This window comes from Melanostigma gelatinosum (genome assembly GCF_949748355.1).
Source record: "Melanostigma gelatinosum genome assembly, chromosome: 5".
Taxonomy (NCBI): domain Eukaryota; kingdom Metazoa; phylum Chordata; class Actinopteri; order Perciformes; family Zoarcidae; genus Melanostigma; species Melanostigma gelatinosum.
In genome coordinates, this window is record NC_136638.1 from 9,966,384 (window position 1) to 9,988,883 (window position 22,500).

General features: G+C 47.5%; 1 protein-coding gene across 1 annotated transcript in view; it reads right to left on the minus strand.

Moving 5' to 3' along the window:
- LOC306777732 (endothelin receptor type B-like) overlaps positions 1–7,879 on the minus strand; it is an 11,191-nt gene extending 3,312 nt beyond the window's left edge. Inside the window, exons 1-4 of the mRNA XM_079268972.1 lie at positions 7,675–7,879; positions 1,873–2,355; positions 812–924; positions 519–723 (exon numbers count right to left, since the gene is read on the minus strand). Of these exons, the coding sequence (XP_079125098.1) occupies positions 519–723; positions 812–924; positions 1,873–2,250 (696 nt within the window). The 5' untranslated portion in view covers positions 2,251–2,355; positions 7,675–7,879. The remainder of the gene's footprint in view (positions 1–518; positions 724–811; positions 925–1,872; positions 2,356–7,674) is intronic.
- Between the last annotated feature and the right edge of the window lie 14,621 nt (positions 7,880–22,500).

The window sequence follows — 22,500 nt, forward strand, 5'->3', positions numbered from 1 at the left end:
AAAAGGAATGAACCAAAAAGAAAAACACCAATAAAACAGTCAGATTCCCTCTTTGTTCTATTTTTTATGTATGTTTGTTCTATTTAAATTTCTGTAATTCATTTTACAGGATTACAAGTCTAAATACCACACGACCTGTTCAAAAGCACTGTGATTAAGGCCTGACGTTCTGTGACCTCCGGTTCTGCATCGACTATGTGATGTTATCGCACATCCAGAATTTGGAATTTGGCACAGATATGCTAAATAGGTTCCAGACTTGTTTTAGTTTGGCACAAAGTCTTCCAATGTTCTCCTCAAAGTAATCCACCAGCTCGGCTGAATTATGTCTTTTGGAAAAAGTCAGTTAGTCGAGTTACAATCCACTGATTCAACATGACACATGAAAAGAGCTAAATGCTTTATTTCCACCGTGTCCTGCAATCCAGACCCTTCTGTTTCAAATAAAAAACCCACTTCTCACAACTCCATGAGCGCACCGTGAATGTTAGAATGAGTCACATTCGGAGGATTTTTACCTTCATAAAGCTGGTTGTCTGTTCCGGATGGAGCAGACACACGCGCAGCGTGTTGCCTCTGTACGGGATCTCCAGCATGTCGAATGCCAGCGCCTCGGGCACCGCCAGCATCACGGCGACCAGCCAGATCAGAGTCACCTCCACCGCTTTCCACAGAGGGATGCCCATCCCCTTCACCCTGCTCCACGACGTCACTGCGTGGTAGCTACGCAAACAGCACAGACGTGCGCATCAGCACTGACTTTTGTGTGTGTGTGTGTGTGTGTGTGTGTGAAGAGCAGAAGACCACATACCGGTCAATACTGAGAGCACACAGGCTGAGGACGGTGATTCCCACTGAAGCTTTCTGGATGAACGGCATCAGCTTACAGATGTACACGCCGAACGGCCAGTCCTCGGCTATTAGCTGCGGAGGAGAAACAATGGGGACGGAGAGGAGAGACATTTGTGAGGAGAGAAGTGTCACACATGGACAGACGTCTTTGAGGTCTGCGTAGGGGTCCTGTCTGAGACTGTTATTGTGCCAGCGAGCCAGAAGCAACAGTTCCTCCAAAACGTGCAGTCAGCAAGTTTTGTCTCCCAGGAGTCATAAAATCAGTTCAGCATAAGGACAATGTCTTTAACAGCAAATCAGGCTAAACATGGAATTATTGTGAGTGGCCTTGTACTTGTCAGCCACTAATAGAAATCGACAATTTGGTTTTGGAGTCTTTGAAATCTTCCAGTTTTCGAAAAACCACTCCTGTTATCAAGTCAGCTGATCCCGTGTCTCATTATAATCCTCATGATGTCTCAGATCCCTGAAACGCGGGACCTTTACGGAAATAAAAACGTGAATCAGAGCGACTATTACTCAGATGAAATGCTGCAGAGCATTCCAGCTTCATTCACTTGAAGCGAATCCTATCGTATTTCGAAAGTGCATCAATTGTCACATTTTTGGCACCAGAGCCCACTGGGTATTTCCCCGGTTGTTGGCATGCGTCTGCTTTTATTACAATTTTGAGCTTGAGCGGGAGGTGCAGTGGAGGTGGAAAACTCTGCGGCGCCTATACTTAAACAGTTAATAATGAAACACACGACACGTAGGGACAAAACCGCAGCAACGAACACATCTATAAACAGGATGAGCCGAGAGGGCTCATCCGAAAGTCCAGCGCGGGGACATTTTCACACTAAATTAGAGACAGAATTTAAATCATTTTTTGCACAATGTGTGAAATTGTTGAGTCACGATTTTGTGTCATGGATTGATAACGTTACCGTCGTTTCCAAAAAGTCAAAAAGAGAGATCATCGGTCACACAAGCAGAAGAGACACCCGACAGACGGACACGAGGGATACATGTGGTCACCTTAAACACATTGATGGGGATGGCGATGATGATGTAGAGCAGGTCCCCCAGAGCCAGGCTGCCGATCAGGACGTTGGGTCCATTCCTCATGCACTTGTTCTCGTAAATGATCCTGAGCAGCGTTAAGTTGCCGATGATGCCCACCACAAAGATCAGGCAGGACACGATGGTGTTGACGTACTTGAAGGCGTACTTGATCTCCGTGGGCTTTATGCACATGGGGTGGAAGGAGCCCCGCGGCCGACCCGGCAGCGGGACGGAGGCATTGCTCGTGGATGGCTCGGAAGCTGCGAGGCCGCCCTGGGCGTCGCGGGCGACCCGAGAGGCTCCGACCTCGGCGACCATCAGGAGACAGAGCAGAGCGGTGACGGCCCTCATGTCGGCGGTCTACAGACACACTCTTTTAGAAGCACTCACACACGCGTCCATACATCGGGGGGCCCCGCTCCGGGCCTGGCAGCGTGGAGCCGAGCTCTGGGTGTCCTGCAGAGAGAAAGTAGACCAACCGTCAGCGTACGAAAAGCGGATGATTTTGTTCACAAACTGTGTCGATAGCACAGTTAATTCAAACAGATCCTTCTTCGTGAGGAAATAGGTTCTGGATGAATACGTTTTAAAAGCATTTTGTTTGTGATATTCTTTGAATTCCATCAACAAAACTAAGAAACTTTTTTTGTGTTTTGAAAAGTAGAAAAGTATTCTAAGAGAAAAGAGGGGGTGAAATGAACAGAGCAGCAAAAGATAAACAAGACAAATGGAATAGTGATAACTGAGGTTACACGAGGAACAGTGTTTCTGTGTGTGTGACAGAAATACTCTCTCACAGACGACGCCAACTGGGCTCTGACCCTCTTGAGAATTATGTGTACCCCCAGAATGGCCTGGGGCATCTCTCGGGATGATTTACAATGTCGGCAATAACTTTAGAGACACGCCATCAGGGCACACACACACACACACACACACACACACACACACACACACACACACACACACACACACACACACACAGGTTTGTAGAGGCGAAGGTTCGAGGACAAACGATTTGCTTTTTAATGCTCACATCTAAGAATGTGCATACACTTGCAAAACTTCTTGCGACCCCACTTACACACAAACCCACACACACACACACAAACCCACACACACACACACACAAACCCACACACACACACACAAACCCACACACTGTCAAACACAACTGGCATTCATGCTGCATACGGCTCAGAAACATAGAGGCCCATTCTGTTTGCACACACAAAGACACATGAACGAACACACACACACACACCACATGAAATCATGTGGTGTGTCCTCTGTCCCACAGGTCTCTCCCTCTTTTCTCCCCATTAAAGGGTTTTTTGGGGGAGTTTCTCTGTTCCGCTGTGAGGGTCCTGGGACAGAGGATGTCACATGTGTACAGATTGTAAAGAACTCTGAGGCAAAGTTGTAATTCGTGATTTTGGGCTGTACAAAAATGAATTGAATTATGTGTTGTGTAACATGGTGCCTCATTAGGCCATGTCAGAGCAGCCTTGTCTGATCTAATTGGAAAGCTGGATTTTAAGCGGGTTGATCCTCTGAATCGAATAGATTTGACTTTAGAAACCCTCTGACCTGGAGCTCTGCTGGCTTCACTTCTTAGGAAGACAGAGGCGGAAAGTTGGCAACCAGCAAGGTGAAATAAAGAGGCCGTTAGTGGTTCAAAACAAAGTGTGTTTGCGTGTGGGGAGAGGAGCATGAGAAACTAGCTGCTTTAAAAGTGAAACACATAAATGCAGGAACAGAATGTGAAGAAAAGAGGCCAAGATTGAGAAGACTGACAGTTTGATGGTCTGAGCCATTCACAAGAACAATTGGCGGAAAAAGGAAAACACAGGAAAGGAAAAACCAGAAGAGGGGAAAGAGAGAGCGCTGAGGTGCTTTGCCTGTGAGGACAGGAGTCACGAGAGTGACCTGGAGGCAGTAAGAGACAGCGATGTGGGGAGGGTGGAAGCACAATGGAGTCTATTGAAAAGGAACACTTGAGAAATGAATGCAGTGTTTAGAAGAAAAAAACCAAAACCTAAATGTGACTTAATGCCAGAGCTTGTGAGATGGAATGGCTCTAATGCACAATGCCTGATTTGGCATTAGCATGTTCCTTCTGCATCACAGGACCTCCAACTGTCGACCTTAAACATGAAGGGGCAGTCCTGATCACGGGCCGAGACTTCTGCAGTCACCAGGGTGGCATATGTAAAGGCATATTTCAAGCCAGCGCCAAAAAGGCAGTTCTCAAGAGAAAATGCTGAGAATGTTTGTACTTCATCTTGACAACATTGAGTGGTCTGCAATTTATTTTCACACAGATTGATTGCTCCATAAGTGACAAACTGGTATTTAAAGATTGTCTGCAATAGCTTACATGAGGATACAATTTAAAACTGAAATGTACAACACTACCATGACATCGGAGCAATTCTGCTCACTTGGGCCTACATGTTGTAGTTATGAATTTGATTTAAACTTCATACGGCTGCTGTAGCGCCACCATCAGGACTGTTAGCCCACTATGCCAGTTGAGGAAGTTTGGCATGCAGGACTGGACTGCCGGGAAAAGCTTTGTTTATCGTCATGCATGTCCTCAGAGGAAGAAGAACAATTCCAGGAAAACGATAAACCCAAGGTTGGATAAACAGAAACACCTTATGGTCAAAGCAGGAATGCTGCATGTGAGGAGAAATGCTAACGTCAATGCATCAGATTGTTGAACGGATGATTCAAAAAGAAAAACACCAGGTGAGTTTCAGCTCCACTGAACCGAATTACACAGTTGTGTCAGTTTAAAGTTTACAGCCTTATTTGGGGTTATTTTTGTAGATTCACAAGTGTGAAATCGTTTGTTTTTTTCTGCCAGTTCCCTCTGAGGATGGTTGCAAGAAACACCTTTAGTTTTCTCCCTGGGTGAGATACTTGAGGTTGAATCCACCCTGGAACAGGATCATCAGCAAACAAAGACGTGAAGACGGACGGCTTCACACAAGAAGCTTGTCGCAGTATGATAAGCCTCACCTCCTCTCGCGGCAGCTGCTTCGTTTGATTAATTCTCTGGTTGTTTGTTCGTGAAATAAATGTCTATTTATTACTTTTATCACACTCAGTCGTGTCTCCCTTATGTTGCAGCCTTTGAGCCAGGTCGTAACAATTGTGTTAAGTTGTATTTGATTGTGTTTTTTATTAGATTGTTTTCCAAAGCTCCGAACAGACATGTATGTTTATGTATGCTGGATTCTTTAATTATCTTGTCTTCCGGTTGGTAATCACTGCTTTAAACATCCACATTTTTATCAAGAATATAACTTACATGTGGACGACAGACCCGTGTTTGTAAAGAAATATCGGGGTTGGAAAGTAACGAAGTATGTTCACTCTCGATATTAAAGTACAATTGAAGTAGGCTACAATTTTTGTGCACTTCTACGTTACTTGAGTGTCTCCATTTTGAGCGATACTTTATTCCAGTCCTCTACATTTCACAGGGAAATATTGGAGCTACTTTTTACGCCACTACATTTAACTGGCAGCTTTCAGTTACGTTTCAGTTGTACACATAAAACCTATGAGTTGCTAAAATGATATATTAAGGGTTAAGCCTGCAATTCTTGGCCTATTATGTGTTCGAGCACATCAGCTGACCGCGTTATCGCCGCTCTGGGCACGCTCGCTCCCGAGAGGTGGAGGGTTGGCATCTCACGAGGCGCGGCTGTCACAGCGGCACACCTCAACTACAGTGTTTTGCTGTATTTGTGATGGTGTACTTCCTAAGCAGTCTTATATCAACCACATCAAATAATGCTGTTCATGATACCTGTAGTTTGGCAGCTGTCTTTTCTGATTTCTGTTCAAATTGTAGTTTGGAAGGGTGTCATATATTTTTTATGGATTTAAAAAAGCTGGAGTGCCAATGAAATCTCTTGCTATCTCTTGGGTTTGGGTTGTCAAAAGGCTACACAGGGTAAACAGTGTTGAAACATCTGTGTGCATTCCATCAGTATTACATGGTGTGAACTATCCAAAATGGACCATCTGGGCTGTTGGACCCCTTAAACTATAACTTGAGTTCCATATATCTTTTAGAGACAGGAGGAGAAGAGAGACGGAGGGGAGAGGAGAGGACAGAAGGAGAGAGGAGGTTTGGGTTTTCAAATTCCCTTAATTGATCCAGGAGACACCAGATCACTGTCACATCATCAATTAAAAATGAATAAATAATAAAACAACTCATCTGAGGACGGACAAATATAAACTCATCATAAATTAACAATCAGCTCTCCCTCCTCCCCCACGGAGCATGACACCGCCCCAACAGCCCAAATGCGGCTGAAAACCTGCACATTGTCCATCATCTGATAGTAAGTGTCCCATAAAAGTCCCATAAAAGGCTTCCTTGGTTACTGCTAGAACAAAATTGGTCAAAGGAATAAAATATTCTACTTCTGGAGGAATACAATACAAGAAAAGCACGTACTTAAAAAAACAACGATTTGGAGGATAATTGCAACGAAAAAAATAATTCAAACGATACCTTGACTGACTTAAAGCCTAGCATGTTTTCTGGTCATTCAATAAATAGATAGTCTGGTTACTCTGAATTGAAAACTTGAGAAAATGCAAAGCACTTTCTCATTTAATCAAGAACGTCGGTGCAAAATATTCCAATTATTTGAGAAATATGAGTTAGCATGCGCTTGTTATTATCAACTTAGACGGCATAATCGTGCCTCATGATTCTATATCATTCAACAAGTCCAGTGCAAGAGACGGAATGAGTTTTAATGGTGAAAAGGGAAATGGTAATACTTCATTCATCAGGGAACAAATCATATAAAGCAATTGGCTTAACAAATGCATGACTCGTGATGATTTAATGCATGCAGTAATGCAGGATGTAGCATGAAAACCCACTGCCCCAGTCACAAATCAAATCACTTTGACTTTGTCGTGATCAGTTCACACTGAAGAGCTCACCAGTGAAGGAATGTTTATTCATCCTTACTTCATTCATTTGGTGTGCGACCAATTTAGCCCGAATTCCAGTTTCAGACCCATTTGCTCTGAAAGCACAACAATATCCATTCTCATCGAAAGATGATGCTTTTTTTTCGTGCATCACTTCTTTCAACTTTGACAAACACATAATAATGATTTTACAAGAATTTTGTTTTGTTTTTCCACCCAATAGGTTGCAAATATGGTAAACATGCAGTAACGTGTAAACGACCAGTTTGAATTACAAATAAATTGCTTCATATTTGTATGAGAACGTGTACTTTCAGTCTGAATTGAACTGAAATGTATGTAAGTAAGTGTGTATTAATATACTTAAGTGTGAACTAACCACATAAAGTCCCAGTGACTTAATGGGGCAACAGGAATTCATTAACCACGCTGCAGTCATGCTGCATCAGTTAGGCGTTAATTAACTGTATTTTTACAGATTCAATTCTACGGCGTGTGATCAACATTATGAAAATGTGAAATGGTTCACGCAGACGAAAGAATACCAGTTAATAAAATCCCCAGCCCTGTGATTTCGATGAATAAATAGAGAAGGATAGAGATTATGTTATTTTAAAAGTGTTTTCCACTGCGCCAGTGCAGTTCAGAAGTAACTTAGGCCTCATCAAAGAGGCGCATTATTTAGTCATGTGGCTGTGACTTCTGCGCAAAGTGAACAGTCCAAACCGCTCCTTGACCGCGAACAATTACATTCTGATTCGGCTGAATCAAGGTCGATGCCGTGATCAATTTCGAACTTACCGGACCGCTGAGTTCTGGTGTGGTCCAAAGTTTTCCGATTAATAATTCCAGCAGAGTGCCGCTAATTGGCCCGGTGCTTGGTGAGTAATTGCGGTTTATTCGGTGGGCTCCAGCAGCGACAGCTCACGGTGTGTCCAGTGTGTCCGGCCAGTGCGTCCGGACTCTCCGCTCTCCGGCTGCGTTCTGACGCACAGAGTGACGGTGCTGGCTTTTAAAGCCGCGAGCCAGGAGTCTGCAGAGATGGGCCAATCACATCACCGACGCGAGCATCCTCTCCAGTCTGCAGCCAGACGGAACTTCATCGAACAAGATCGCATGATAACTTTTACTTTCCCTGAAAATACGCAACGCTTCGTTAATTAAACCTCTTAATTTCTTTAACACCCATTAAAGACTTATTTTGGTTACAGGGCTGATGACGTGTGGAGATGAAAGTGGAGTTGACAGCCTTGTTGTAAATCCTCAGCACAGGACTGATGTCATGGGAATGGTTCAGCCTCCAGGGCTCTTCCTTGCAGGATCTTACTTTAAAACACAAGACACAGTCCGGACTCCTGCCTCCCCCGGGCTCGGGTTAAAAAAAACTGCTCAGTTGCTTGGTGAGATGTTACATTTTAACTTCCAATAAAACATTTGTCACATGTCTGACTACTACTTTTCCAGAAGAGGTTTTTACTTAAAAAGCATGTTATTATGACAGATGCATTGCTTTCATCCATCAGAATAACAACTTGTTTCAGGTTCTTCACCTTTAGCTTTTTTCTCTCTTCAATTTCAGATCAGTGGCTGCTGAGCAACTTGTGGACTTTTGATTGAATAAAGAATACAAGGGCATTGCTGCTGATGAGTGGTGATGACATTGACGTCTGCCTTGAACTGCTGCAAGTACTTGCAGCTGTGAATTTTTTATCTTCAATCTCGTTGCAACTTTGACATTTTCTGCCGCGTTCAAAGTGTTTCAAAAGTTGCAACGCACTCACGGTCACACAAACGGACCCAATCTGCTTGCAGGATGTGCACGTGTGCACGTTGTTTTGCACGTTCGCTTTTCAGAACAACTCACAACATTTCACTTCTCAGTGCTTGTGACACACTCACTGCATGTGCAAAATAACAACCACTTAAATCTCCCACCCCAACACCATCACCACTACTGCCAGCAGGCACACACACACACACACACACACACACACACACACACACACACACACACACACACACACACACACACACACACACACAGGAAGTGAAGCATCCGAGGAAATATTAACAGGACCTTTCTGTGGAGTCCGTCCCCTGCTCTATTTCGGGAGGTCGACTATTCCTGGCGCATCATTTATGTCATCAGCAGACATTATCACTATTATACTCATGGTTACACGCTTTGTATCTCCACAACTCAATACTGCATTGCTCTACACCTGTGCGCGTCTGTGTGTGTGTGTGTGTGTGTGTGTGTGTGTAGAAAGGACGTGCTGATGTCCCTGTTGCTCTGTAGTCTTTGTGGCCTTGGCAGAGGGAAACAGTTAGTTACGGTAAACACTATAAGCTTAGGCGGTAGCTCTTTGCTCATGCTATTCTTTTACTGTCATATCAACATATTGCAAAAAAAAAGCCACCAACATAACTACATAGCCTTTTAAATGGGCCTATTTTCTGTGTTGCCCGCAGCATAATAGCTAATAAGCTAGCATTAACATTAGTGAATCCCACCTTAAGTTTAGTGTTGGAAGTTGGAAAGACTATTCAGATATAGGGGATAACTTACAACAGCATTTTAAGAAACACAGTTTTTGAAAAGTGAAAACAGGGACAACTCCAAGACCAGACAACGCCGAGGTAGCGACCTGTCAATCACAAGGTAGCCCCGCCCTAAAGCGTATCCTACTTTATGGTCTGTTTTACACTAACTTGGACCATAATTTACCAAATCAACATCATGCCGTATTGAACACTTAAAAGTAGCGATTGACACCATAAACTCATGTTTACAATGTTCACTGAAGTATTAAATCAAGAGAGAAGTAGAGTCATGTTCTCATAGACTTCTATACAACCAGAGGAGTCGCCCCCATCTCCGTATTGGCTTCACTTTTCAGCCCGGAGGTTGCTGCCTGAGTTTAATTGCAAAGACATGAAGCCAAGAAGTTTCTGTATGAGTGTATTATCGGTAGCTCACTTTGAACATTACACGATGGACTGACGTTCCCGATAGAGTCTGATAATGAAGAAGATTCTAATTTAAACTCAAAATGTGCGAGACTTGAGCAAAGGCTTACAATGAGCAACAAACTTTTCAGGGAAAGTTTACGTTACAAGAACTTTCTTTCACTTAATTCGTTCCTCAGGGACTTACCCTCGGCTATTTTCGCTGGGAACCACACAATACATTCTCCCTCCTGGTTGTGTTGTCAATCAAATCTCAATGTGCACCTCTATTCACATCACAGAAATAATCTTTTTTGTTTCATTATCATCTGTCGGCTCCACCTCCTGAACCTTTGAGTTCCCTTAAAGCTACTTCAAAGAACTTTGATTCTGTGTTGCCCCCGTGGACAAAAGTGGTAGTGTTTCCGAGCACCAGAGCCCCTTCAGAAAACCCTCTCATTTTCTGACAGTCTGTTCCGCTCGGTCCTGGTTCTGGTTCTCCCGTGCCTTCCTTCCCTCCAGCGGGCCCCGCTAAACCGCCCGGGTCTCCAGCAGCGTAATGTTGGTGATGGCTGCCAGCAGCAAGGTGAAGCTCTGCTCCTGACTGGAAGTATCTGTAATATTTTCTTTTAACTTCACCAGGGACACAGGCAACATGCTTTTGAATATAATGTAATCTTATGAGCATCTGAATTTTGTATGTACACCTTGTTTTTAAAACCAGATGTAGGGACATGTGTATCCCACCGCTAACTTCACCAAGTGAATTGTGATCCTAAAATAACGATATTAAAAAAAACATTTGAAACAGTTAGGGCTTCCATCGTATAAAATGTAGACTGTTCTTTACCAGTCAAAAGTTCATCACAGTAACTTTAAATAAATCACACACTGTATCACAATGCCTGCATTATTACACCACATGCAAATACTTCATGTTTTGCGCATTGATTTATAAACACTTTCTGCAACTTGAAATTGTGCCATCTTTGCACAATGTCCGGTCTCCAGAAGAATTTGAGATAAATATCTGTGGGTTTGCACAATGTTCAGTCACACAACTTAAGCTTTTAACAATTTAACCACGACTGCGTTGCTTCAGTGTTTAAAACATAAGGAATAACTTACAGTAGGGTCAAGCGAAATAACACAAATATGACGCGGTAACCTGGCACCATCTCTCGTCCCATCAGGCTTTGTGTCGGTTACAATGATGTATGACCGCTATCGTGTGAAAGCCCTGTTACTCCGGTCTTGCTGATTTTCAAGTAAAGGATTACATGCTCGTCCATGCGTCAACAAAGGTCACTGAACTCTTAAGAGGCTTTAAAAAAAACTTTGAAACCCACTGGAGAGGATCCGCAGGCATGAATCTACACACAACGCTGTTTTTTTTCAGTCTGGTCAAACTTATTTATGAACGGATATCGACAAAGGATTGTCAAGTCCTTTAAAAGGCGTAGCTGGCCTGATGATATGGACTGCGGGAGAAAATTCAAGAAATCACAGACACACAAATTTGGGGCGTGTCTGCTGATGTTGGCCAATCATTCACACTAAATCAGACACTCAAGGTTGAGATATGACCCTCGACATGAATCAGCTGAGGCCGAGCAGCCGAAGCCGAGTGTAAGTCGACTGTAAGTCGGAAACTAAAAACTTACTGCAACCCGTTTAAAATGGCACTCTGAAAATGTAGAGGTGGATTCGGTTGCAGCTTCACCGTAATGGTCTGTCAAGGAAAATACTTTGAAAAACGTGGAGAATGTTTGTTTGAATGGGTGCATGATCGTAGCCCGTATGGAGATATGCCAAACCCAAAGATTCCTCCGAGCCGGTAAGACCAACGGCTGTAATGATAATAAACATGACCATCTCACACTGGTTTATGCTTTTTCTTGCAGAAATGGAATACTGAAAACAGAGGGATCAACACAGCGGGGAAGAGCGAGTTTACTCAGAGGTCTCGTTGGACCAAAGCCTTGAAGCTCATAATGTGCGTACCAGATTCATCTTTGATGAGGACATCGTGCACTACCAGCATCCTGGACCGGCTGATAAGTCGCAACAGCCGGCCTTTTTATTGAAGGATTTACTCAATCGGTGATCTGCTGTGAGGTGTAGCACCATTACTACTTCGGACCCCTCTGGACATTAATACCGCATGGCTGTGAAGTTGACATTCTGCTCTAACAATGACTGATGCACTGCTCTCCCTAATGTTGGAAGTTTACACCTATCCGTCAATGGAGAGAATGCTGTGGCTGGACTGTAAACTCATACATCAAAGAGTAGACAGGTGTGAGGTAACAGAAGAAAGACGGGAAACAACAACCAAAGCAACTGCCAGGGAATCAAACGAGGGATATTGCAATCACAGTGCATGTGATCAACACAAGGTCACCACCACGCCCTGTATTCCGGCTACTTTTTTGTCCAATAAAACAGGGGCGTGATGAGACCTCTCCTGGATCTGTGCTCACGAAATGTACAAACTACACAGAGACCATTCTGGACACTGAAGCTGCAAGAAATATTGAAACTGGTTTCGATCATTCGTTCCAGGCATCGCAAACTCCCTTTGTGAGCCATTAACCCATAAATAGGATGTTCTGATACATGTTTCAGACATGAACTGCTGCAACTTCTCAAAATATGTGGGCAAGGCAAAAACTACAGGAACATTTCCACATCGGACTGCTGGAATTAAAAGCAGTGTTGTTAATTCTGCTGAGCTTTAACTGGACCGTGTTGGCCTATCAACAAGCAGGCCGGCATTCAACCGTCACTGAAAAGCATGTGTCGGCACATTCTCTGAGGACGGATTCAATTCCAGTCCTTCGCAGGGTGTGGGGCTGACGGGTCGAGACCACACATGGGCTGTCCGTGATGCTTTTCCTCGCCTCATCCATGGTCGAACAGCGCTAGTGTACACACGGACTCGTCTGTCACCCAATATTGGGAAGCATTGTACCAAGACGATGATGAGCATGGTGCCCAGAGAGCAGGTTGGTACATGTGAGATTATTGGGGAATTCCGAGGGGAATTCAGTTGGATGCAATCTGCAGCACTGTTAACATCCCTTTGCCTGCTTTGCAGCTGGGAAAGTTGGAGAGTCTCACAGAGAGCTAACCAAATACACACTTTGCTGTTGTTTCAGTGTTGGCACAATTATTTGGCTTCGTCAAGATAGAGAGCTTCCCTGTCATCGTAGAACAGTAGTTACAATTACTCTGAGATGGGATCCAGCCCCAAACCCCTCAGGAAAATGGATAAACAGGAGGGATGGGTGGACTTATCATTCCATTGCTGGATTGCTCTAATTCTCACAGTTTTCCTGCCTGCTATTTGAGGGTATACCTCATTCATCAATGTCTTCCTAAGTTGACAAAATTGAGTGAAGAACGTCCAAGTGAGAGTCTAAATTTTGTAATTGGCAAATCAATAATCAAGTCAGAATTATGAGAATTGGTGTTGAAATAGAAAGTGTATTTAATCATAAATTACAGGTATACAGTATATAAATCCAGATTTATAAGAATTGTAAATCGATTGGATTATTATGAACCAACTAAAGCACTATTTATTACAAATTACATGCGTTGGGAAAAGGTATATTCAGAACAAGGAATTAAAAGTGTTGTTCACTTTGCAAATTTTAGTTTTTAAAAATAAAGTGGTAAAAACACAAAACTGAAGCATTATTTTGTATGAAACGTGACATTTTTCTTTCCGTTTTTTTTGTAAACTAAGTTAAGGGTTAAGGCCTATTGGGGAAGTATTTAAGCTTAAACTCCAGCCAACAGCTTTCCAGTATGCTTTGTTGTTTTTCTATTATTTTGAAGCCTGATTTGTAACATCGGGTGAAACCACAAGGAACTGGACTCAAAAGCATGACACAGTGAGATCCAGATTGCCAGAAACAGGTACGGTACATGTGGAGTCAATTAACACTGAATAAATATATCCAAAAACGCTGGGCAGAGGCACAATCTAAACACACAAAGGAAAGGTTTAAATCACACTTGGAATACTTGAGGACACGCGGCTGGAACGCCAACAAAGGAAAACCAAAAGCAACTGGCACGGACCAGGAGGATCAGCCAATGAAAGGAAGGCGATAACTAGGGACAGGTGAAGACAATCGGGGCGGGGCAGACAATCCCACAGCCGAGAAACACACACACACACACACACACACACACACACACACACACACACACACACACACACACACACACAGGCAGGAAGTGAAGCATCCGAGGAAATATTAACTTAAAAACTGGAAACAATGAAACATTACCTTGGACATCATTGTTATATATTCATTGTTTTTGTGCATTGTTTTTTGAAAACTCCAAATGAAAAAGAGAAAAAGCTCCTGTAGTTGTGAAGTGGAGTTACTTCTGCAGGAAGCTCGTAGATTCTGTTGTCTAAAGCATTATGACTTATTAACTATAATGACACAGTGCTACAAGCAGATTATAACACATTATAAGATTGTTTTCAAGGAATTATGGACATGGGCATAGAAGGTGTCAACGAAAAGTCCTCTTATGAACTTTTAGTGAATGCAGAGGAAGCATATAGCAGAGGAAGGTTTTTCATGCATGGAGCTCAGGATGTGTGCAATTATTTGGGTCGGTGCCAACAAGGGACTGTTGGAATGTATCTTTTGCACATGTTATCATCCATTTCTGGGGGTTGTGTTTGGTTCTGTCCACTCTTTCAAATAAGGAAAATATATATGTATTTTCTTTTTTTTACGATCCAGTGCATAATATTAATGATTATTTGGATTTTCTTTTTTCAAAGGCTTGTAATGAATATGTTGCACTTACTCGTGAATGGTGAGGTGTATACCAGGAAACTACAATTTAGGATAATGGAATAATGTTGGAAATGATCCTCCATGTGGTATGGAGCAAGGGCGACATTTGGTAGCGATCCGTCTCCAGGCTGAGTCTGCAATACATTAAAGGTGCGACATGTAGCTAATGATCCTGCTCCACAGAAGTAGGGGGCAGCATTTCACCTCTACCACTGGGTCCATACAATATGAATTTACAGTAATCAGTTATTACCAAAAAAAGGGTCAGAGTCGTTGATCCTATGAGCAAGCTATCAAAACGCACCCGTCCATGGATGTATTGTAGACAAGCCCTTGGTGCAGCCCTACTTCTTTGTTCCCTGGACTGAGGGCGGACTAAATGTCACAATGACCCACTATCACCTCAGAGGAACAAATGGCTTCACAAGACAGGTCGGGCCAGGCCCTGCTGGTTGGAAGTAGACTAACTTCTACTAACTTCTTCACATTCTTTTTGATAATTGCTCGTTGCTTTTTTTGAATGATTTTAACTAAAACTCCAGATCTTAAACGATGCACCTTAGATTCATAGGTCCGTGTGTGTCAGGATCCAGGATCCCTGTCTGACCCGGTGTGTGTGTCCCCTGATCTCCTCTCCTCATGTGTCCTGTCATTCCCCTGTCTGTTGTGGTGTGCCATGTGCTCTGTTTGTCCTCTGCCTTCAGACACCTCCCAGGGCCGCACCCTTAATCGTGCACGGCTGAGGACACTCAAGCTGATCACCTCCTGCAGCCTGACACACCAGACTCAGGGCCCCTTAATGAGTATCCTGCCACTATATAAGCTCTGGCCCTGCAGTCTGGGAGTGGCAGGTCGTACCGTCTTTAACCGGCTGAAACCCCGTGGCATCCTCTGCCCTCCTTGTGTCTGTGGATTACACTCCGCCGCTCTGCCCTCCTTGTGTCTGTGGATTACACTCCGCCGCCCTGCCCTCCTTGTGTTTGTGGATGCGCTCCGCCGCTCTGCTCTCGTTGTGGTCTACGGATTACACTCTGTCGACTCCAGTATCGAGCCACGGGACTTCACGCCGTCAACTCACCAGCCCTCCAGTGTCGAGCCACGGGACTCACACCGTCGATCTGTCGCTCTACCCGCCTGGGGTTAAACGGACTACAATCGCCGTCAAGCTGCCAGGCCTCCGGTGTCGAGCCACGGGACTCACACCGTCGATCTGCCACTCGGGTGTCGGACCACGGGCTCCACACCTGCACCCACCTGTCTATAAATAAAACCTGTTGAACATTCACTTCTGTCTCCTGTGGTCTTGCTTTTGGGTCCTATCTGTGAACTCCCGAGACAGAACGACCTGCCCATAATGGACCCAGCAACCACAGGAGCAGCTACGCTGGCCAGATATAGCACGCAGCTGGAGGCACACCAGCAGAGGCTCATGGAGATGCGTCAAGCCCTGCAATCCATGGAAGCTGAGGTCTCTGAGGGGGACCCAGCAACCACAGGAGCAGCTACGCTGTACAGCACTACCAGGCTGCTGGAGGAGACGAGACGTTCCCTGGAGGAGATGAGACGTTTCGCTGCTGAGGTTTCTCGGGTTGGCTGGTGCGGGCAGGAACTAGCCCGGACAGTCAAGTCTCCACCAGTTCCAGCACTCGCACTATTCCCGCCTGTCCTCGCTCCGCCGGTCTGGGAATCCCCCGTGCCGGCTCCGAGTCCCTATGATGGAACACTGGGGAAGTGTCAAGGCTTCCTGTTGCTATGCCAACGGGTGTTTGACCGACAGCCCCTGACTTTCGCCTCAGACAGGTCCAAGGTGTCTTACGTGGTCTGCTTACTGCGGGGAAGGGCTTTGGACTGGGCCATGTACACAGTGAGCAGCGACCAGCCTAATACTGTGGGTTATGGGGACTTTGTGACTGCTCTGATGAGGGTTTTTGACCCTCTGGGGGACGCGGATTATATGGCCAAGCACCTTCTCAGCCGGAGACTGAGCCATGCAAGGGTAGCGGAACACTCAGTGGCCCGGTCGACTCCGGCTCCCCGTAGTCAGACTGCATTGCAGCCAGCTCCTGTTCCTGTCACCTCTTCACCACAGCCAGCTCCGGTTCCTACCGCCTCTGCGGCACAGCGACCTCCAGTCCCGGCCGCCGCCGTCTCCGTACCGCGGCGACCTCCAGTCCCGGCCGCTGCCGTCTCCGTACCGCAGCGACCTCCAGTCCCGGCCGCCGCCGTCGCAGTGCAGCAGCGACCTCCAGTCCCGGCCGCCGCCGTCGCAGTGCAGCGGCGACCTCCAGTCCCGGCCGCCGCCGTCGCGGTGCAGCAGCGACCTCCAGTCCCGGCCGCCGTCGCAGTGCAGCAGCGACCTCCAGTCCGGGCCGCCGCCGCCGTCGCAGTGCAGCAGCGACCTCCAGTCCCGGCCGCCGTCGCAGTGCAGCAGCGACCTCCAGTCCCGGCCGCCGCCGTCTCCGTACCGCGGCGACCTCCAGTCCCGGCCGCCGCCGTCGCAGTGCAGCAGCGACCTCCAGTCCCGGCCGCCGCCGTCGCAGTGCAGCAGCGACCTCCAGTCCCGGCCGCCGCCGTCTCCGTACCGCAGCGACCTCCAGTCCCGGCCGCCGCCGTCGCAGTGCAGCAGCGACCTCCAGTCCCGGCCGCCGCCGTCGCAGTGCAGCAGCGACCTCCAGTCCCGGTCGCCGCCGTCGCAGTGCAGCAGCGACCTCCAGTCCCGGCCGCCGCTGCCGTCTCGGAGCAGCAGCGACCTCCAGTCCCCGCCGCTGCCGTCCCGGAGCAGCAGCGACCTCCAGTCCCAGCTGTGGTCTCGGAGCCGCAGCTATCCCCGGACCTCGCGGCCGCGGAGCCAAAGCCGCTCTCTGGTCCTGCCGCCGCAGCTCCAGTTCCTGCCGCCGCAGCTCCAGTTCCTGCCGCCGCAGTCCCAGTTCCTGCCGCCGCAGCTCCAGTTCCTGCCGCCGCAGGGCCAGCTCCAGTTCCTGCCGCCGCAGCTCCAGTTCCTGCCGCCGCAGTCCCAGTTCCTGCCGCCGCAGGGCCAGCTCCAGTTCCTGCCGCCGCAGTCCCAGTTCCTGCTGCCGCAGCTCCAGTTCCTGCCGCCGCAGTCCCAGTTCCCGCCGCAGCGCCAGCCCCAGTTCCTGCCGCGGCCGCCTCTACGCCAGTTCCTGCCGCCGCAGTCCCAGTTCCCGCCGCAGCGCCAGCTCCAGTTCCTGCCGCGGCCGCCTCTACGCCAGTTCCTGCCGCCGCAGCGCCAGCTCCAGTCGCTGCCGCCTCTACGCCGCAGCCCGCTTCAGTTCCGGCCGCCTCAGCGCCGCAGCCCGCTCCAGTTCCTGCCGCCTCAGCGCCGCAGTCCGCTCCAGTTCCTGTCGCCGCCTCCGGGCCGCAGCCTCTCCCACACCCGGCCGCCGTCCCAGAGGCGCAACGACCTCCAGTTGCCGTCTCTGAGCGGCAGCGACCTCCAGTGCCCGCTGCCGTCTCGGAGCAGCAGCGACCTCCAGTGCCCGCTGCCGTCTCTGAGCAGCAGCGACCTCCAGTGCCCGCTGCCGTCGCGGAGCAGCAGAGACCTCCAGTACCTGCCACTGCGGCACCAGCATCCTATTCTCCAGAGCCCTTCCGCCCGCCCGGCCGTCCGCCGGAGCATCCGTGTCCGGAGCCCTTCCGCCCGCCCGGCCGTCCGCCGGAGCACCAGTGTCCGGAGCCCTTCTGCCCTCCCGGCCGTCCGCCGGAGCACCGGTGGCCGACGCTCTTCGGCGGCCCCGTGGCGGGTCAGATCCTGTCACCCCTCCTCCGGACCCCCGCCGCCCACCCTAGTCGGCCTTGTAGCTGTGGGGACATCCCTCCTCCGGACCCCCTCCACCCGCCCTGTGTTGTGTCTTGTGTTACGTCTGGAATCCGTTCCTTAAGGGGGGGGTACTGTCAGGATCCAGGATCCCTGTCTGACCCGGTGTGTGTGTCCCCTGATCTCCTCTCCTCATGTGTCCTGTCATTCCCCTGTCTGTTGTGGTGTGCCATGTGCTCTGTTTGTCCTCTGCCTTCAGACACCTCCCAGGGCTGCACCCTTAATCGTGCACGGCTGAGGACACTCAAGCTGATCACCTCCTGCAGCCTGACACACCAGACTCAGGGCCCCTTAATGAGTATCCTGCCACTATATAAGCTCTGGCCCTGCAGTCTGGGAGTGGCAGGTCGTACCGTCTTTAACCGGCTGAAACCCCGTGGCATCCTCTGCCCTCCTTGTGTCTGTGGATTACACTCCGCCGCTCTGCCCTCCTTGTGTCTGTGGATTACACTCCGCCGCTCTGCCCTCCTTGTGTTTGTGGATGCGCTCCGCCGCTCTGCTCTCGTTGTGGTCTACGGATTACACTCTGTCGACTCCAGTATCGAGCCACGGGACTTCACGCCGTCAACTCACCAGCCCTCCAGTGTCGAGCCACGGGACTCACACCGTCGATCTGTCGCTCTACCCGCCTGGGGTTAAACGGACTACAATCGCCGTCAAGCTGCCAGGCCTCCGGTGTCGAGCCACGGGACTCACACCGTCGATCTGCCACTCGGGTGTCGGACCACGGGCTCCACACCTGCACCCACCTGTCTATAAATAAAACCTGTTGAACATTCACTTCTGTCTCCTGTGGTCTTGCTTTTGGGTCCTATCTGTGAACTCCCGTGACAGTGTGTGTGTCTATCTGCTGGCATGTGTCAGTTTTATTGACGACATGATACATTACCATTGAATAGTAGCAGTTGCCTCAAGGGTTATCATGAAAGATGGTGCTTTAAAAACACTGTCAACTTTCTGGAAGATATATCATATGACATAACTTTACCTTCCTCCTCGCACGGTCCTGTAGCGTAAAGCACATGCAGTTCATTTTCAGGTCATGACAACAAGGGTTCGGTATATGTTTTCCTAACATGTACCAAGAGGGCCTCCTTGTACATGAAGTTATGAAAGCAGTCCTCTCTATGAACCATAAGGACACCAAGATTCTAATGACCGTGTACGGTTCTCATGCATGTGCACACACGCATGATCGCCATCACTCTTTCCACACTTTTCCGGGGTAATTCAAAAAAAAGGTTGAGGTTTGATGGATGCTGCTGGGAGAAAGAGACCTCACATTGTGTGAAGGTTTTCTTTCTTTGGGGGTTGCTTGACATGTCTTCCCCCTGAGCAGATAACCCTCAGCACTTCAACAGTTCCCACCCGTCCTGCCGGGTTCTACCCTGGGAACAGGAACCGTGACTCCCGGCTGACGTCAACAACTCAGGGGAACCTGCTGCACACATCCGGTTTATTATTGGCCGAGCGGCATTTGCGAGGCGCCCAATGTTAGTGTCATGGCAAAGGTTTCTTTCTTTCCCTGTTGAGCAATAATATGAAGGTGAAAGACAGCTCGTGTCAGAGTCCGGATAGGTGGGTACTTCCTCTATTCCCCTGTGCAGGAAACTGCTGATATACCAAGTCAGCAGCAGGGGTGGATGCAGGGAGATAAATTCAAGGGCTTGACGGTGTTTTCTTTGTTCAGTTGGTTGCAGATTGAATATGTTGCAAAACCTTATAAAACAAAATAAAAGATCTCTTTTTCATACAGTTAGGTTCATGTGTTCTGCCGCAGCTTTGCTGCACAGTCACATTTTATTACTTTTCATGTATCTCTCACATGCTGAGTATTTGTGTGCGTTGAACGCTGTCGACACACAGATATCATTGTCTGACCGAAGATCTGTTGATTCTTCAGTGCTTACCCGAAAAGTCAAAAGGTCAACGGCTGCTGACAAAGACGGAGCGGGAATCTGAAAAGGCGAGGCTGAGATAGACGGAGATAGAAGGACTGACTGGAACTGGTCGAGGCTCTAAAGTGAAACAGACATTGCTATGTCCTCCAGTACTCCATGGTGCAGGTGCTGTTAAGTCCTTATGTCTGGTTTAGTGCTTGCTGTATTCCCTCGACCGAAGATTTCATGCTGATCCGCATCTGACAAACCGCCCTCATGTGCTTTCCTGTTTGAAACTTTCCAAACAAACTTCAATTTGACACCAAAGGCCTCCCTCCTTGTCCATGGCCTGCAGGCCTGTGTGGCTGCTGCTCGTGCTTCGTGTCCTCTTCCCGGTAGGCGGAGATTGTTTTAGTGCGATCGGGTGCATCTGGCCAGTCCATCCACAAACATCAGCAGGCCCCATTTCTTCCCTCTCTCCATTGTTGGCTCTCTCCCCCTCGCACCACATGTTTTCTTTTTATTTGGTTGAGTCATGCTAATCTTTATTTTTCACCATACAAGACTGTGCCTTCACACTGACCTACTGACCAATTCATACATTCAGTTCATGTATTTTGTTGTAATCTATATGACTGCCCAGCACATTCGCACCCTCACCCTTTAGCTACAAGCTACGATGTTCTCTCGCGTCGGTTGTGGACGCGTCAGTGACTGCGTGTCAGAATACGCTGGTTCCATTCATAGCATCTTTTCAAAATATATTTCCATCTTCACAGGAAGTCAGGTTTAGGGAATGAAACCACATAAAAATAAAAGAATGTGTTCCACAGTTAAGCAGTTAGTACAAAACTGGGTGGTTTTAGAGAGGAGACCGTTCGGTCGAGCTTTTTTCTCCGTTTCTTCTTGTTGATTTTTGGGATGGTGCTGCCCTTCTTCCTCAGTTCTTTGTCTTTCCACTTCCATTTGATTTAGCTCCAAAGCTTCTATTGTTTGCCACACACACATCGACAGTGACCGCTTCAAATGTTGATCCGAGGGGCTTCTTTCATTGATTTCTTTCCTTTGGACTCGTGAGACAAGTGTTTCAACTGATTTGGAGAGTTTTAGATGGCTTTCGCTCCTTGCCCCATTCCTTCTTGTATTGTGGTAATGCTATCAAATGGTGAAATCCAACGGCTGGACTCCCATTAATCCCTTGTGACAAGTATAAATCGGTTAGAAAAATATAGGATTTTCCTTTTCAGTGGCTAGTGTGTGAGAAATATTGTGAACATTGTTTTTTTAATTTTTCTGCCCTCCCTAAGGTCAGAGCATGAGACTGGCTATCAAAGCATGCAAATAGAGGACAGATGTCTCGCTCAAGGACATTTTCAGCAGATGCTTGCAGACAAAGATGCGTTCAAGTCGCTCTCTCCTCCAGTTGAGAGGTCACCCTGGTGTGTATAAGTGTGTGTGTGTGTGTGTGTGTGTGTGTGTGTGTGGTCACTCCTGAGGAATGCTGAGTATTTGTCCGCTCTAAGTGTCGTTTGTCTGCCATGGCTTCTAGTGTGTGTCTGTGTGTGCTCAAAGCTCCGGGTCATTTATTCAACCGCGGGGCTCACCGTCCGTCTCATGTGTCCGATCTCTGGGACGCAGAGCTGCCGGTTGCAAAGACATTGAACAGTGACTGATTATTTTATACCACAAACAATTAGGTTGGAGGAAGGACAGGAAAGAAGGAAGTCTGATTTAGAATTAACATGATTTCACATTCACCCAAACGCTGTACCAGAAATGGAATCAGAACATCCATATTTGCACAAACTGATTTTGAACAGCGTCGAGGTTCAGGCTCCGAGCTCGAGAATCGTCTGCTACGATTGAAGCTCTTTGGTCCTGTCGGTCTCAAATCCATCTGATGGGATTCTAGGTCAGCAAGGCCAGAGGAGAAATGTTAGGAAATATTGAACCTTGGCTGCAGGCGCAACATCCTGTCAGAATTTATGTTCTCGCTTCCCAACGTGGATGCTCCTGTGGGGTTCTGGCTGTGCTCACAAGCACAGTTGGACATCTGCTTTCGATTTCTCTTTCCTCCGCTCCACTGACTGGTGCTCTTCAAAAAACAGTATGCACCATCATCTTAAGTGGA